Here is a 14,771-nt window from a genome sequence, read left to right as displayed (position 1 = left end):
TGGTTGATCTAATAAAAGATAATACCCTCTCTCAGATATCTTGCATCTCTCAAACATTTGGACCAGTATGGTTACAATACCATTATAACTGGTTTAGAAAATGCTATTGTAATCGGCTGTACAGAGCTAATAATCCTTTTTCAGTGTCACAGGTAGAATGTAATATGCAGCTGAGTACATGCTACTGATTCAGATGTTTTTTGTCTTTGCAGCATGGCCTTGCAAGTTCATCTGTATCAGTTGTTTCTTAGCCAGCCAGTAAAACTTGCCTTCCAGTGTCCTGATATTATTGCAATAGCACCTGCACACCTCATTAGATTTAGCCCCAAAGTCTGATGAGGCCAAAACTGAAACTGGCTCAGCTATCTGAATTTTCTTGCGGTCTTTTTCAGAAAGCCATGTTCAGTCCCATCCACATTCCCCCATCAAATTCTACCTTGAAAACACATCTCATATTGGCAGATAATGTAGACACAAATATTAAATAAATTTATTTCTTCTGTATAATAGATAGAAGGGAAAGTAAGAGGAAATATGTGTCTCTTCAATTTTAATTGTATTGCCTTGTGCTGACAGATTACACTCCCCTGTGTCTTCTTGTAGAGTATCTACAGCAAGTACAACCTCACTCTGTAATAGATTCACAATATAAGTGATGCTCTTTGCTGTATCTAACTCTAAATCAATAAGATCAGGATGAGTAGAAAGGGAAGCAGAAGGGAAGTGAACCGAAATTGATCATTCAAGTCACCCAAGTGATCCCTGCCAGAACTCAGGCCAAGTGAGTCTACACTCATAGGTCCCTCCAGAAGATGGAGTTTCTACTGTTTGCACCTACTGAGAGGGTGACAATGAGCCTCACTGCTCCCCCTCTTGGTGATCCCTCAATGACCTTGGAGGGAGGAGGGCCAGGATTTATGTAGCCATTAACAGTAAGAATTAAGAATCTTTTGCTTTGTTTTGTGGAGGCAATTGAAATGATTATTTATTTTATTTTATTTTATTTTACTTTATTTTATTTTATTTTATTTTATTTTTTGTAGCAGCCCAATCAATGATGTGCAGGCAGCAGCTTAGTGTATATTTGTATATGTGTATACATATATCTGTGTATACACAGCAAGGAGCAAAGTATCCAAGTAGCATATGAATGTGACCACTGCAAACACTTTTTTATGCAATATAGTTCATAGTGGAATTAATGGTGGTAATGCACAAATGGCCTCCAGTGCTGAAATATCACTCAAGGATTGTGGCCCATAAAATCACATCATTAGTAGAGAATATCACAAGGAGATGATGGGAGGGGAAGGTTTCTGGGGATACATCTGAGAATGTAATACTCCCACAGTTCTTACTAACCTATATCTTTGTTTAAGTAATCCCTGCTGTTTTATTTAATCTAGGATATTTTGTCACATTGAAGTAAATGAACTACATCATTTTCGCCATTCTCTCTACACAAAGCTCCCTTCTGCCATCCTTATACTAGGGTGTCATGAGCACAGTTAGCACTGGGATTAAATTTACATAATAAAGGGAATAGTGCCTCCCATATATAATCTCTCTCTTTCCAGGTTTTCTGCCTTTTCACTCTGTAATAGTAAGTTGAATATACTGTTCAAACTTGCCTATGAAGTTCTTCTCTTGGGTGGGTTCAGATCCAGCTAACAGGAGCTACATTTTTGTATCTGAAAGAAGAAATTTATCTGGCATACTAAAAAAAAAGTTGGAATTGATTTATGTAATCCTTCACTATTCCTTTAATGCCATGTATCCTTTGTTGTTGAACACTGAATATAGGTCACATAATTGCTGCTGCATAACACTGACGTTCATGTAGTACCATGTCGAACAAATTCTCGATCTACCTTTATTCTATTTGTGCACTAATTAGGTATGTAGGAAAGATGTGACTAGGGCAGAGAACTACCAAGGTCAGTGTCTAAAAAGCTTGCCAAGAGCCAGCACAGCTATAGCCTCAGAGAAAATTGAAGTCGCCAGTATTTTATGATGTAAATTCAAACAAAGGGTGACATTAGTGACAATATTTTATTTGGAACTGGCTATTAATATGGATTATGTGAAGTCATTTAAAATACCACCAGGAACTGGAACTATAGTTTGATATAATGATTGCTAAAGTCTGAATCCTCACAGAGCCAAATATTATATATATATATATATATATATATATATATATGATTTTAATTTCCCAGTCACACATCACTTTTATTGGGGAATCATGGTTTACAAAGAATGTTAACATTCACATTTCAAAACAATTTTGATTTCTTTTCCAATGGCACTCAGTAACCAAAATTATATTTTGATATTTTGACGTGCATCCTTAATATCAGCCCGCTTTATACTATGCTTGTTCATGCATATGACTTAGTTCCATAGTAAAAGACCGTGTAAAATATGCACTCATTATTCAAAGCAGATGATATGCTTCCTATGGAACATATTTCCATATTCTCACTAGAATGTACATAGCCTCTAAGCAACTGTATTTTAAACCTCAAGAAAGTGGATAATTCAGGCTGTGCACCTGAAATTATGTACAAAGGAGTTATATTATGTTACAGGATATAGATTGATTGCGCTGAAATTAACACCTCCCACTTATTTCCATGGAAACTACAACAGATACAAAAAGCACAATAACATTATTTCATAGAGGAAATTCTCAGCTACAAAACACTGTTTTGCAACAGAGACTCCACCATTATCTATACAAGAGCCTACATGTTGCACTTGTATAAGTCTGCACCAACTGAGATGACTCACTGTCCCCACTGCTAAGACGCACCATTCGTCACCTAAGTGTGCTGCCATACACTGGTTGGTCTCCATAAAATGTTCAGGAAGTGTCTATGAATGTCAATAGGTGCCATTTTTTTCTGCATGGAGGAATTCCAATACACATATTTCCTTCATCCACACTTCTATGTCAGATGTCATTCTGTCTGACTGCCCCTCTGCTGCCATTTGTCACACAGCAGCAAAATGTAATACACTTGTGGCAGGAAGGTTCAAACTCTACTGCCATACCATCAACATCAACTTCTGACATCATGGACCGACATCATAAAATAGAAGCTACTACTTCTGGAACTGCCATGGCACTCACTGAAGTCAAAAGTGTAATTTGTACCTTGTATTATCTCAGTCATTTGCATTGTACAGACACAAGCTCTGATTGTGCTTTATATTCATTATACAGTGTACTAAGATCTTTAATTTAGCACAAAGTAAAAATTATACACACATTTGGGTATTTTTTATGATTATTATTTGTAAGGGTTGATAAAGCTTGTGAAATGTGTCGGCCAAATTATAGTGTAAATAGCATATCAAGAAAGATTTCTGTTCATATATTTAAATATAAATGTACTAATAATATCCATGTACTTTTGATTAAAAGTGTGTTGTTCAGTCGGTAGATTACACGTTGCTTTTCAAAGTATATTCTGTATACTTCTCCTTTACAGTTCTAATTCTTTCATTATAGGAAGCCCCATATGTTATGTTCAAGAAAAACCATGATACGTTTGAAGGGAATGACAAGTTTGAAGGATACTGTGTAGATCTGGCATCAGAAATTGCAAAACATATTGGTATCAAGTACAAAATTGCAATTGTTCCTGATGGAAAATATGGAGCAAGGGATCCAGAGACAAAAATCTGGAATGGGATGGTGGGAGAACTTGTTTATGGGGTAAGCATACCAATTTTTGAAGCAGGATTTAATTTTCTGTAGTATTAGTTATAAATCAGGAATTATGTGTGTGTTTTATTTGAATTTGAAGTGACAGAAAAAAATCTTTCATTTCTGTGCTTTCATATATTTTCAAGAGAAAATCAAATAGCTTCATGCAAATTTTGCTATTTGTTTAACCAGCACCTTGTGACATTAGAACATACGCAGTTTTTGCATCCCTTAAAATTTTGTTACTCTTCAAAGTAATAGAGCAATTTTGAGACCACCCATTCTTGGTGTATTGTAAAGCTTAGATGGGAAGAATATTGCTCATTGATTCATTTTCATGAAGCAGGGGCAGATCTTTTGAAAAAGATAGGACTGTTGGACTAGTGTCAGAAACTGTCATTTATTAGGACACATAAACAACATATAGGAATATAAAATTATGCACTGAAACAGCATATATTATGCACTGATCTGAAGAAAGATTCTTCATAAAGAGCATGATGGTTAAGAATTCTGTTGACAAAGTTGTAATTGTGAGTAGTTCCAAGAACCACAAGATAAATATTTGGTGCTACCAAAAGGAGCAAAAGCTCAGAGCTCTGCTTGCTGGTGCTTCAGCTGCTGCTGTCTGTACTGAGAGCAGATCCAAAATGTTAGGTAACCTTTCAGTGATGGAATAAAAAATAATCCTGAAGCTGTTTAGATGAGAACATTTCCATCACTGAGCATGTCTCATGCTTGCACCTCTATGAAAGACTGCTGAGTAACAGCTGGTCTACCCATAGTGTCAGTTTTGGCCAGAGCCTTGCATACCCAATGATGGTTAGGGAGCAATTGTGTTCTCTTCTGCTTTACTCTATCATCAGTTCAGGTATCTCCATAATGTGAAATATACTTTGTATAGTATAAGTATGGGAAACGATGTTCCTGAGTTTGGTGATTCCCGTTGACATGGGTATGGGAAGACTATATCAGTGTCACAAACTCCTGTGTGTTCCTGGAAGCTCTTGAAGGAGCTAATCTCACAGAGCAAAAGCTGAGAAAACACCAGGTGTCCATATCTACTTTAGTGCCTTAGAAAGAAGCTCAACTCTTAGAATGTTAAAAATCATGGGTTTTTCAGACTTATCCTACCCAAATTAAGGCAACTTCTCTTCTGGCTTTTAATTACATTTATGATCACATAGATGTGATTGTTATGCATTTTTACATCAGTAGTTTCTTTTAAAATATCTGAGAAATTTCACAAATTGAGAGAAAGTCCTTTTGTCCAGATTCTGTAGAGTTTTGATAGCAGAGTTTTAGTGGCTTACAAACTAGAGAAGAGTCATAGAGGAAAATTGAAATTTTTCTTTTTCCTGGTCATTTGTGGGCTGGTTCTTGTGGGCTTTTTTAATCATTTTTTTTTCCCTTATCTTGAAAAACTGACCTCGTGAAACACTACCATCCCTAGTAATAGACTAACATACCAAGTGCTTTTGGGAAGCTCAGACAGGGATTCATGCCAGTCCTAAATTATGACTGCTGCTGTTGACGTATGTGAAAACAAGGAAACACCCAGGCATGGGCAAGTTGTTGCAAATAGACTGAAGAAGACATCCCACAATACATGACCAGCACTTCATTTTTTTGAACAGAGAAGAATGACATGAAGGCTCTTTCTTTAGAGGTTTGATGGTCAATCTGAAAGCTCTCAGGACTGCTTTTTCACCTAAAACATCTAAGAGTACTCTGCTGTTGCCCAGTACTTGTTGCAGTACCCAAAAGCTCCTATTGGTAGTGTTGATCCCAGTATATCAGTAGTACCAGGGAATGCCTCTGGGCACTTGAGGTCTCTTGCCTAATCTGCTAAATCATCATATACAAAGTCCATGATTTATTTTTGCCCAAAATATTTTCTGGTCCCAGCTTGATGCTAGCATGGGAGATAGACTATTCCCTATGAGCAGTTTGAGTGCAGCCATTCTGGCTTGCAAGTTCAAGTACCTTCATGGCAGAGACACAACCTGTCCTGTGCCAGCTGGCTAGGAGCTCCCCAGCCATGTTCAACTTACTTTTACAGATGTAGATTAAAAGCAGATTGTTCTTCCTGTTAATGCAGAAAAGTGTGCTACTTAAAATTTCCACAGGGAAATCAAGAAAACCATTCTCCTTGCAACCTCCTTGAGTCCTTGCCAGATGATTTACACAGCAGCAGGTCCCCACTTAGAGAAAGCAGGAAAATCAGCCTGTCCTTCCTGCGAAGCTCTTCTGTAAGGGGTTACTCATCCTCTCTAGTAGATCCGCAAATCATAATCACAGTCTGAGTGTTTGGCTCTGCTTCAAGCAGGGACTTTTATATGCAGCCAGGATTGAGACCAAATTTGCAACTGAATTAGCAAGTTAACAAGACAACCTGCTTGAGAAACATTTTACAGATTCTAAATGCCAATCATATTAAAGGGTAAACAGTGTTGTGCCACCCAGAGAAAGCATTTCTGCAGCACACAGGACAGTCCTTGCCTCTCCTGCTCCTGTTCCAGCCCTGCATAGGGCCCCGATACCATGTAGCACTGCTCATGTTGCTGAGGGTGAGTGCATGTGCCAGTTAATCCCAAGTTACCTAGTTAAACCCAAATGCACCTTGTGTTGTTCTGGTACATGGACACCTTCAGATTCTGTGTAAGTGGCTTGGTTGTTACCTGAGCTCTGTAGCTCATTTTTTTCTATCATGTCACAAGGGAAACAGTGTGATAAAGTGCTGTGATATGCAGCTTTGCTATGACTGTACATAAGGTCATGGCAAGGATTGATTTATTTTCCTATTTTGATTTGAAAAGCCATCAGAAAATCTTGCTCGTTTGTTCCTGATGTATCTGAGTGTCCTCAGTAGTCCCTTGTGGGGCTCTGTAGCCCTTGATAACTAGCTCACTCAGAGAAGAAACACTAGCTGAGGTTGAAATATCGTTAAGCATGTATAACAGGTGTTTCCAAATGCACTGACAATCAGCCTTGATTAAATATTTATTCCCCTGATGGAATATGCTACTCTTGCACTGCTTCACACAAAGGGTCAGAGCTCAGTTCTCTTTAAAATCTGAGAAGCCTTGTGCTTCCACAGTTGAAATTATTTCCTGGATGATTTTTCTGATAGCTTCACCACCTTTGTACAGATTGCACCAAGCACAAATTTTATTTAAAAGGTTGCAATAACACATTCTGGAAAAGTGAAAATCTGCACCATCATGCTTAATCTTGTTCCATTATTTTAAGCTGGAAGAATGCAGAATCTATCTGCATTCAGTAGTGTGCAGCCTAGATTGAAATACCATTACTGGTAGAGTTGTTTTGGGTGTGAGGTGTCATTAGTCTTTGTCCAAACAGATATCACTGGGAAAATGATCATGAATAATTTGCTCTGTTGTTATACTCTTTATCATCTAAATCCATAAACACTGATGTTTTTAATGCACAGCATTTGTTGCTATTTAGCTTTCAGCAACAAGGAGTTTATGTAGGCCTCAATGTGCCACAAAATAGCCACACAAAAATAATAAATATTATGATCAGATTGGGTAAGTTGGATGTTTTCCAAATACTGGACATCCAATCATGACCCAGCTGTGTACTGTTCAATAACATTTGTTTTCATGAAAAAAGCTTATCTACATTATGAACCATATGCCATCAGACTGCAACTGTAGTGAAATGGGATAAGTCCCCCTCTTTAACTCCTTAGGGTAATGTAGACAGCTCATTCTGCAGGCCTTTTAATTTGGTAAGATCCAGCTCATCCAGTGTTCTGCATACAATGACAATGTGCTAATTAGGTCTTTAAATTAATCTCCACAGTGAGCACCAAAGTGGTGCTGTCCCATTTCCACCTCACATCATAAAAACTAACAACTCTCAAAGATCCTTTTTTTTAACATCATCCATAATCTGCAGTCTCACAAGAAAATCAAGATTTAGCATCACTTTTGAAAACCAAGCTGTGCATTTACACCGTGTTAAAAAAGATACTACTATGTGACTATGACAAAAACTAGCAGTAGTAGATCACAATTTCCCTGAGTCTTTCATTTAATTGGTTTTAAGAAGTCCACAGAAGACATTCACAGAACTCAAGATTTAGGACTATAAATAACAATGACTCTAAGGATGGGAGACATCCGTCCAGAAAGAGTGAAGTGATGAGTAAAATGAAATACAGAACTATGCAGCAATGTCAGTAACCCAAACCATCATACAATCCTTAGATTACAGACACTAAATTCAATTTATACTTGTCAGGATATTTGAAAATATGTTTCAGACATTATTTGTCTTTGTATCTTTTACTAATAAAATGTTACCTGTTTTAGTCAGACTTCTAAAATCACAAAAACAAAAAGAGAAACTTTTCAGCAGCTTCTGCATCCCTGTTCCCCTGCCACTGGTGCATCTTCTTCCCAGTTCCTTTTACAGCTCCCCTGTAGGGTACTCCTGTAATTACAGCTTTAGCTCATAGGACAAGGAGCAAACCTTAGTGTAATGTTGGCCCTGGATCACAGAAAAGACAATTAGCAAAGTTACAATACCTTGTAGTTAATGCAAACATCATTGTTAGCAGCCATAATCACCATCATCATCAGTAATGATTCATTAAAGTCTGACAAAAGCATATTTAAATAAACAGATCTTTTAAAACATTCTTTCTAATGGAAGTGCATTCAACAAAGTTTTTATCATTTAATGGCAGTTTTGTATCCTATTTTCCATATATTTGCCTTTTGTACTGTTTATAACTTGATTCCTTCATAATGAACTATCTTTTCCCCAAGTTGTCTTCCTTAGTTTTGTGGCATAAATTTATCACCTTTTCTACTTCATGGAGTTCAGAATTTCTGTGAGACTCTGAGATGGCTTGTGCAGAACAATGATTGTACCTTATGAAAATATGATAATAAGTAACTATTTTGGGGATCTTACAAAAAATAACAATATATTTAGTGACAATAAAGCCTTTTTCTCTTTGAATCCTTCCTTAAATTCTTTAAATTTGAGTTAATACCTAAAATGACCTACATAGACTGCTGCCTACCTCTGTAAGATCTGAGTCTTCTCTAACAGGAAAATTAAGTGTTTCTATAGCTCTGTAAAACAAGACCCTGCAATATGTTTCTTTTTCTAAAAGCATATTGGGTAAATATAGACTGTGATAGTACAAAACAGAAGCATAGTATAAAGAACATGTAAGCCACAGTGTCCTGATGTTGATAACATACCTGCTTAGCTGAGTCTACAAACCAAATCCAATTAATCTATACATCTATATTTCTTTTTTCTTTATAGAAAGCAGAGATTGCTGTTGCGCCTCTGACCATCACTTTGGTACGAGAAGAGGTCATTGATTTTTCTAAGCCTTTTATGAGTTTGGGGATATCCATTATGATCAAAAAGCCCCAGAAATCTAAACCAGGAGTGTTTTCCTTCTTGGACCCTTTGGCGTATGAGATCTGGATGTGCATAGTCTTTGCCTACATTGGTGTCAGTGTGGTCCTGTTCCTAGTTAGCAGGTTTAGCCCATATGAATGGCATACAGAAGAACCAGAGGATGGGAAAGAAGGTCCCAGTGATCAGCCTCCCAATGAATTTGGCATATTCAACAGCCTCTGGTTTTCCCTGGGTGCCTTTATGCAACAAGGATGTGATATTTCCCCAAGGTTTGTGTCAAATCTTTTTATGTTTGCATTTTATCTTCAACACTGAAGTCTTCCTTTTTATTTTCCTAGCAGTGTTTCGAAGTTCATTCTTTAGGAAGCCTTTTAATTTTTCTTGTTTTAATAACTGTAGTAAGAGTAACAAAATCTGCTTTGAATTTCAGCCATTATTATTTACATATGTCAATGCACATAAATCACAAACAGTTCTCAGAAACAGCAGGTACACACCGGAGGAAACCCACTGTGTGGGTTTCAGAGGAATTGTGTTGTTGCTAAATTAGTTCCATTGCATTACAGTTGTGAAATACACACTATTATGCTGTTTACCTTGTGTGAACAAATGTCTCATTTCTGTTCCTATTAAATTCTGCAGCACTGATTCCAGAATATCGATATCTACATGAGAGATAATATTTGACCAGCTGTTTGTGAAAGCCATGCTGTAATGCCAACCTAGGCCTTACACAGTGTGTTAATTCAGATGTAGTATATGATCTTAGTCCTGGATTTCTCAGCCTTTTTACATATTCTGGAACTTTAGTGTGTAGTAACTACAATTTAATTTATGACACATTCTTTCAAATTTGAATTAGCAATAAGATTTCAGAGTATTCAGAACTGATCCCTAGCTCTGCTATTATTGAAGTCAGAAATAACATTGCTTCTGATTAATACTGGATGTACATTCCTCTTCAGCAGCCTTCACATCAAATTTCAGGTGGTAAAATGGAAATTGTAACTTTTACTTATCATAAATAACTTACCACAGAAGTGTTTGCTTCTTAAATAACAAAATATGAAATGCTGAGATTTACAGGTTCAGGATGTTTGATAAGTCCTTGCGATAAATGAACATATGCTATATTGGTCACAGAAACATTTTAATCCTGGAACCAATATAATGCATGTGCAAATCTTTTTTAAAGAGGAAAAGAAGAAAGCTACTGATTTGCAACTACTATGCTTTACTTTTGTCTCAAAAAAGAAATTACTTACCTAGGATTTTTGACAACATTTTTGTCATGCGAGGCATTTCCAGAAATAGGAACACAGAAAATTAATGCTTCTGCATCTGTGAGATATGTGTTACTATAGAGGACTGTATGCTGTAGTCATTAAGATTAAAAAGTGTATATTAGTGTTTCAAATGTGAATACTCTCCTTCCCATTCTCTGTTATGTAATGACATATTCAATAATAATGGTGCCTTTTTTCTTTCTCTTTTTTTCTTTGTGGCTGAAGAGACAGGAAAATGTGCATTATCTTATTCATGTTTAGATCCCTCTCAGGTCGCATTGTTGGAGGTGTCTGGTGGTTCTTCACACTCATCATTATTTCATCCTACACTGCTAACCTCGCTGCTTTCTTGACTGTTGAGCGAATGGTCTCACCCATAGAAAGTGCAGAAGACCTTGCCAAACAAACTGAAATTGCTTACGGGACACTGGACTCAGGGTCAACCAAAGAGTTCTTCAGAGTAAGTTGGCATACCCATTAGAACAGCTTTCCCTATTGACCACTGTGATAAGATGCTTGAAAAAAGGGTGAAGTACTATTACTTTGCAATTATGTATAATACGGTTTGTATCTCATGCAATTCCTAATCTACATTTTGACCCCTTGACACCTTTTGTTGGAATTTTCAGTTATTTTAATTCATGGAAAACTTATTGATCCCGTCACACTGGAGAGGAGAGTTGCCCCGAGCAATACTGGAGCCTGTGATAATTAAAGCAGCATTGCACTATTGATTCATTTGAAGCTACAGCACTGAAATGATGTGAAGCATTGAAAGTCCATGATGATAATATGCAGTCTTGCAGGTTTCACTTTTATTTATGGATTTGGCTGCATGCATTTTGCTTTAGGTTCTTGGTTGTTGGATAGGTAATGCATTTTTTTATTTTTTTTTTAATTTGCAGACATTCAGATGAATAATAAAGAGAAAATATAACTTGAAGGGATCGGGCTGAAGCATTAGGAAATAGCCTAAATATCCATTCATATGTCTGTGCTGTCTCTATTGATTACTTCATTTTCATTTGCTTTCCTATATATCTGTAGCTGGCATGTTGACAGGGAGCCTGGGCATCATCAAGAGTTCATAATAAATAACCCCTCCTGCTTTATTTCACATTTCCAGCAAATGAAAGCTAAACATTCATTTGAAGGTATATGAGTTTAGTGTTTGAACATGTCTTTGAATAAATGTTGAAAGCCAGTAATTCTCCTTTGGTAACTAAATGGCTCAAGACTGTCAAGACTAATATTTATATGAAAGATACAGGTTAAGGTATTTTTAGAAGAAAGAAAAGTTTGTCTTACTGAAAGGGTACTGTTCTGTGTCAGATGCTCCCATGTAGACTGAATCTTTTCAGTCTGGCCAAACTGATGTCACTCAACAACATTATGAATGGAATTTGGGAACTGCAAACAATATCATTTCAAAGAGAGCTGCTGACTGTTGTCCAAAAAGTCTGTAGTGAAATAATATTTTCATTGTAAGATACAGCCCCACAGAAAAATTGCAGATGTTTTCTTGCATACATTTAAGCTGTAAAAATATGGTGCTTTGTGGGAGCTTACTCTTAAGAGGGTTTACTAGATTTCTTCTGTAGATACCACATCCTGTCTGGGACAAGAGGTTTAGGCTGAAATAAGTCACCCATTAAACTACCATTCTCTTTGCACCAACTCTAGAGTGATCCATCAGAAATGGCTAGGTTGCTTGGTACGTCATTTTTTGATGGATATGTTTCGGGGACAGGTGTCTATACCTGTCTTCTTTCACAGTAAGTATGCTGCTACACACCTAAATGCAATGATACAGGGGCTTTCTGAGAGCAGGCTTTGTTATCCCTGAGGTGGTAGAAACACGGCTTTTTATTCCTGGAAGCCCTGATTTCTCATCAGAAACCTTCCAAAACAGTGGCTTTCAGAAACAGGGAGCTTATCTGAAGACTGAAAAGCTGTGATCCTTGGGATGGCTGGATTTCCTATTTTTTAGAATATAGTATAATCCCCCAGTATTCCTTTTCATTTTTCTTCATCTAAGCTTAACCCATAGATTCAATCTTAGTTCACTTTGTGCAAACTCTGGCACTTAATTCTGATAATTCCAGTTTCAGTCTATTAAAATGTATTCATTTCAGTAGTTTTTCCAGCAAGCTGTGATGATAATTAAAACCATGATGCTGAGAACCAAGCAGGTTTATTTAATTTTTAATTAAATAAATTTTTATTTTTTTAATTCACTTCTTGCATTCTCAAGAATATACAGTACTTGCAGTTTTTTTATGTGCTGACACACAAAAAAGAATTCCCAAGGGAGTAAAACAGAACCAAGGAATGTGGTTGTTTTCTTGAGGGTTTCCAAACAATTTTGCAAGCCACTGTCAAGAAACAAAGAGGTCAGGTCTTGTGACATAAAGGGTGTCTTGGTCAAAAGAATGTTGTGGTTCTTTGAAATCATCCTGTAAGCACAGAAACATTTTTGTATGAATCGATAATTCGTGCAAGTGGCAAGATCACTCCTTAAAAAGAAAAATATTCGTTGTCCTTTATGATAGATATTCTTTCACTTTAATTTCATAGCATTTAGAGAAAATAATCCATAATTACACATAGGATGCTCCGAAAGTGATGCCTCCTGTATATTTCCAGGGAAACTGCAACAGATGCAGAGAGCACAGTATCACAGAGTTTGATGGAGCAAATTTGTAGCTACAAAACACTAGTTTGCACCACAGTTACGACCATTAGCTCTGCATTTTTGCAAGTGATGCACAAGAACCTGCATGCTCATAAAACCTTGTAAAAATCTGTACTAGGGAAGGCAACCCGCTGCCACTGTACCACTCCTGAAATATGCCTCTCACCACCTCACTCTGTTGTTATCCACTGTTTGGTTTCTACAAATGTTCAACAAGTGTCAATGAAAGTCAATGAGTGCCATTTTCTCAGCATGAAATAATTCAATTACCCAAATATCCTTAATCTGCACTTCCACCCCAGACTCCATTTTGTCAGACTGTCCCTCGGCTGCCATCTCTCACATAGCAGCAAAATTGAATGAAATACTGGTGAGAAGTTTCAGCCCTGACTGTCATACCACCAACATCCGCCTATGGCACTATGGGCCAATGTAATAAAATAGGAAGCATTACTTTCAGAACAGTCCTTTTTTTTTTTTTTTTTTTTTTTTTTAATTTCAATCGTAAATGGGTACGTTAAAAACAAACCCAAATACTGGATGCATTTTTGGATACAGAATTTGAAGTTTTATCAAGTTTTATCCTGTTTTGATCACTTCAAAGAAAAAAAAATTGTCATCAAATGGTTTAAAATTTCTGTGATAGTACTGTGGTTGGTATTACACTTGAATTGGGGCAGTCCCAGACATGTGATGTGTACAGGCAGGGAGAAGATCTCATTGAGAGGCCATCTGGATTAGATAACAAGAAATTACTCACAGCGGGCAATGAGGCACTGGTACAGTCTGCCCAGAGAAGCTGTAGATGCCGTGGGCAGTGTGATCTGGTGTGTGGCAATCCTGCCCATTGGCAGAGGGTTGGAAATAGATGATCTTAAAGGTTCCTCCCAACCAAAGCCATTCTATGATGATTCTATTTCTAAATTTTTTTTATTTTTTTTTTTTTGCACAAAACATGGACAAAGATAAAACATCGCTGACAGACAATATTTATACAAGCACTGTTTGCATAATCCATAAACTCAGGCCCCATCTCAAACAGTAGTTCATGAAGATTTGTTTCCCAATTTTTATTTATTTATTTATTTTGTATGTGTGTGTTGTCAGAAGCAATCATCAGTTTTAGAATTAGAGCCATGGACGACTTTTCTTTTAGTGATTACTGGCTGTGATCCATCAGGACATTTTTCTTATCATTTGGTCATTACTTATCAAAATGCCAGAAAATCAGAACAGACATATAGCTTGCTTTAAATCCAGATTGAAAACAGAAAGTTTTTAAAGACATAGTAGGGCAAAAAAGGACTTTGATTCCAACAACTATTTACTCTTATTTCTTGTTTTGGAAGCAACAAGAGTTGCACTGTCAGAGCAGTTTCCTCAAGAGAAAGATAGTTTACCTTTATCAGTCTCAGAAATGCCCTACATGAAAATCATCCTATCCTGACTGACTGCAGGGGAAGGCTGTTAAACTTTCTAAGATGTTAATATGGGATATCTTTAGTTTTCACTCTGGGTTGACACACACAATTTGAATATCAACCAATGAAAGCTTGGGATATAAGAATGTCCTCATGAAGCAGATGTCTTGTTAGACTTTCTGTAGTTTTTATCTCATGATGGGGAAACAAATCCAGAAAAAACATACTTATATGAAAAC

At 36.8% G+C, this 14,771-nt stretch overlaps 1 protein-coding gene across 11 annotated transcripts in view; it reads left to right on the top strand.

The window, feature by feature from the left end:
- The window catches only part of GRIA4 (glutamate ionotropic receptor AMPA type subunit 4), a 210,414-nt gene that overhangs the window by 153,171 nt on the left and 42,472 nt on the right, over window positions 1-14,771 (top strand). For all 11 annotated transcript variants that reach the window (XR_014949138.1, XM_015852216.3, XM_015852210.3 and 8 more), the window contains exons 10-12: window positions 3,518-3,724; window positions 9,029-9,399; window positions 10,678-10,876. Coding sequence is in view for 10 of the 11 variants with exons in the window: in XM_015852216.3 (XP_015707702.2) it covers window positions 3,518-3,724; window positions 9,029-9,399; window positions 10,678-10,876 (777 nt within the window). In the remaining variant the exon portion in view is untranslated. The remainder of the gene's footprint in view (window positions 1-3,517; window positions 3,725-9,028; window positions 9,400-10,677; window positions 10,877-14,771) is intronic.

Source organism: Coturnix japonica, chromosome 1 (genome assembly GCF_054131305.1).
Source record: "Coturnix japonica strain WE chromosome 1, WE-NBRP24, whole genome shotgun sequence".
Taxonomy (NCBI): Eukaryota; Metazoa; Chordata; class Aves; order Galliformes; family Phasianidae; genus Coturnix; species Coturnix japonica.
Note: the sequence above shows the minus strand (reverse complement) of the source record. Positions and strands in the feature narration are given on the sequence as shown.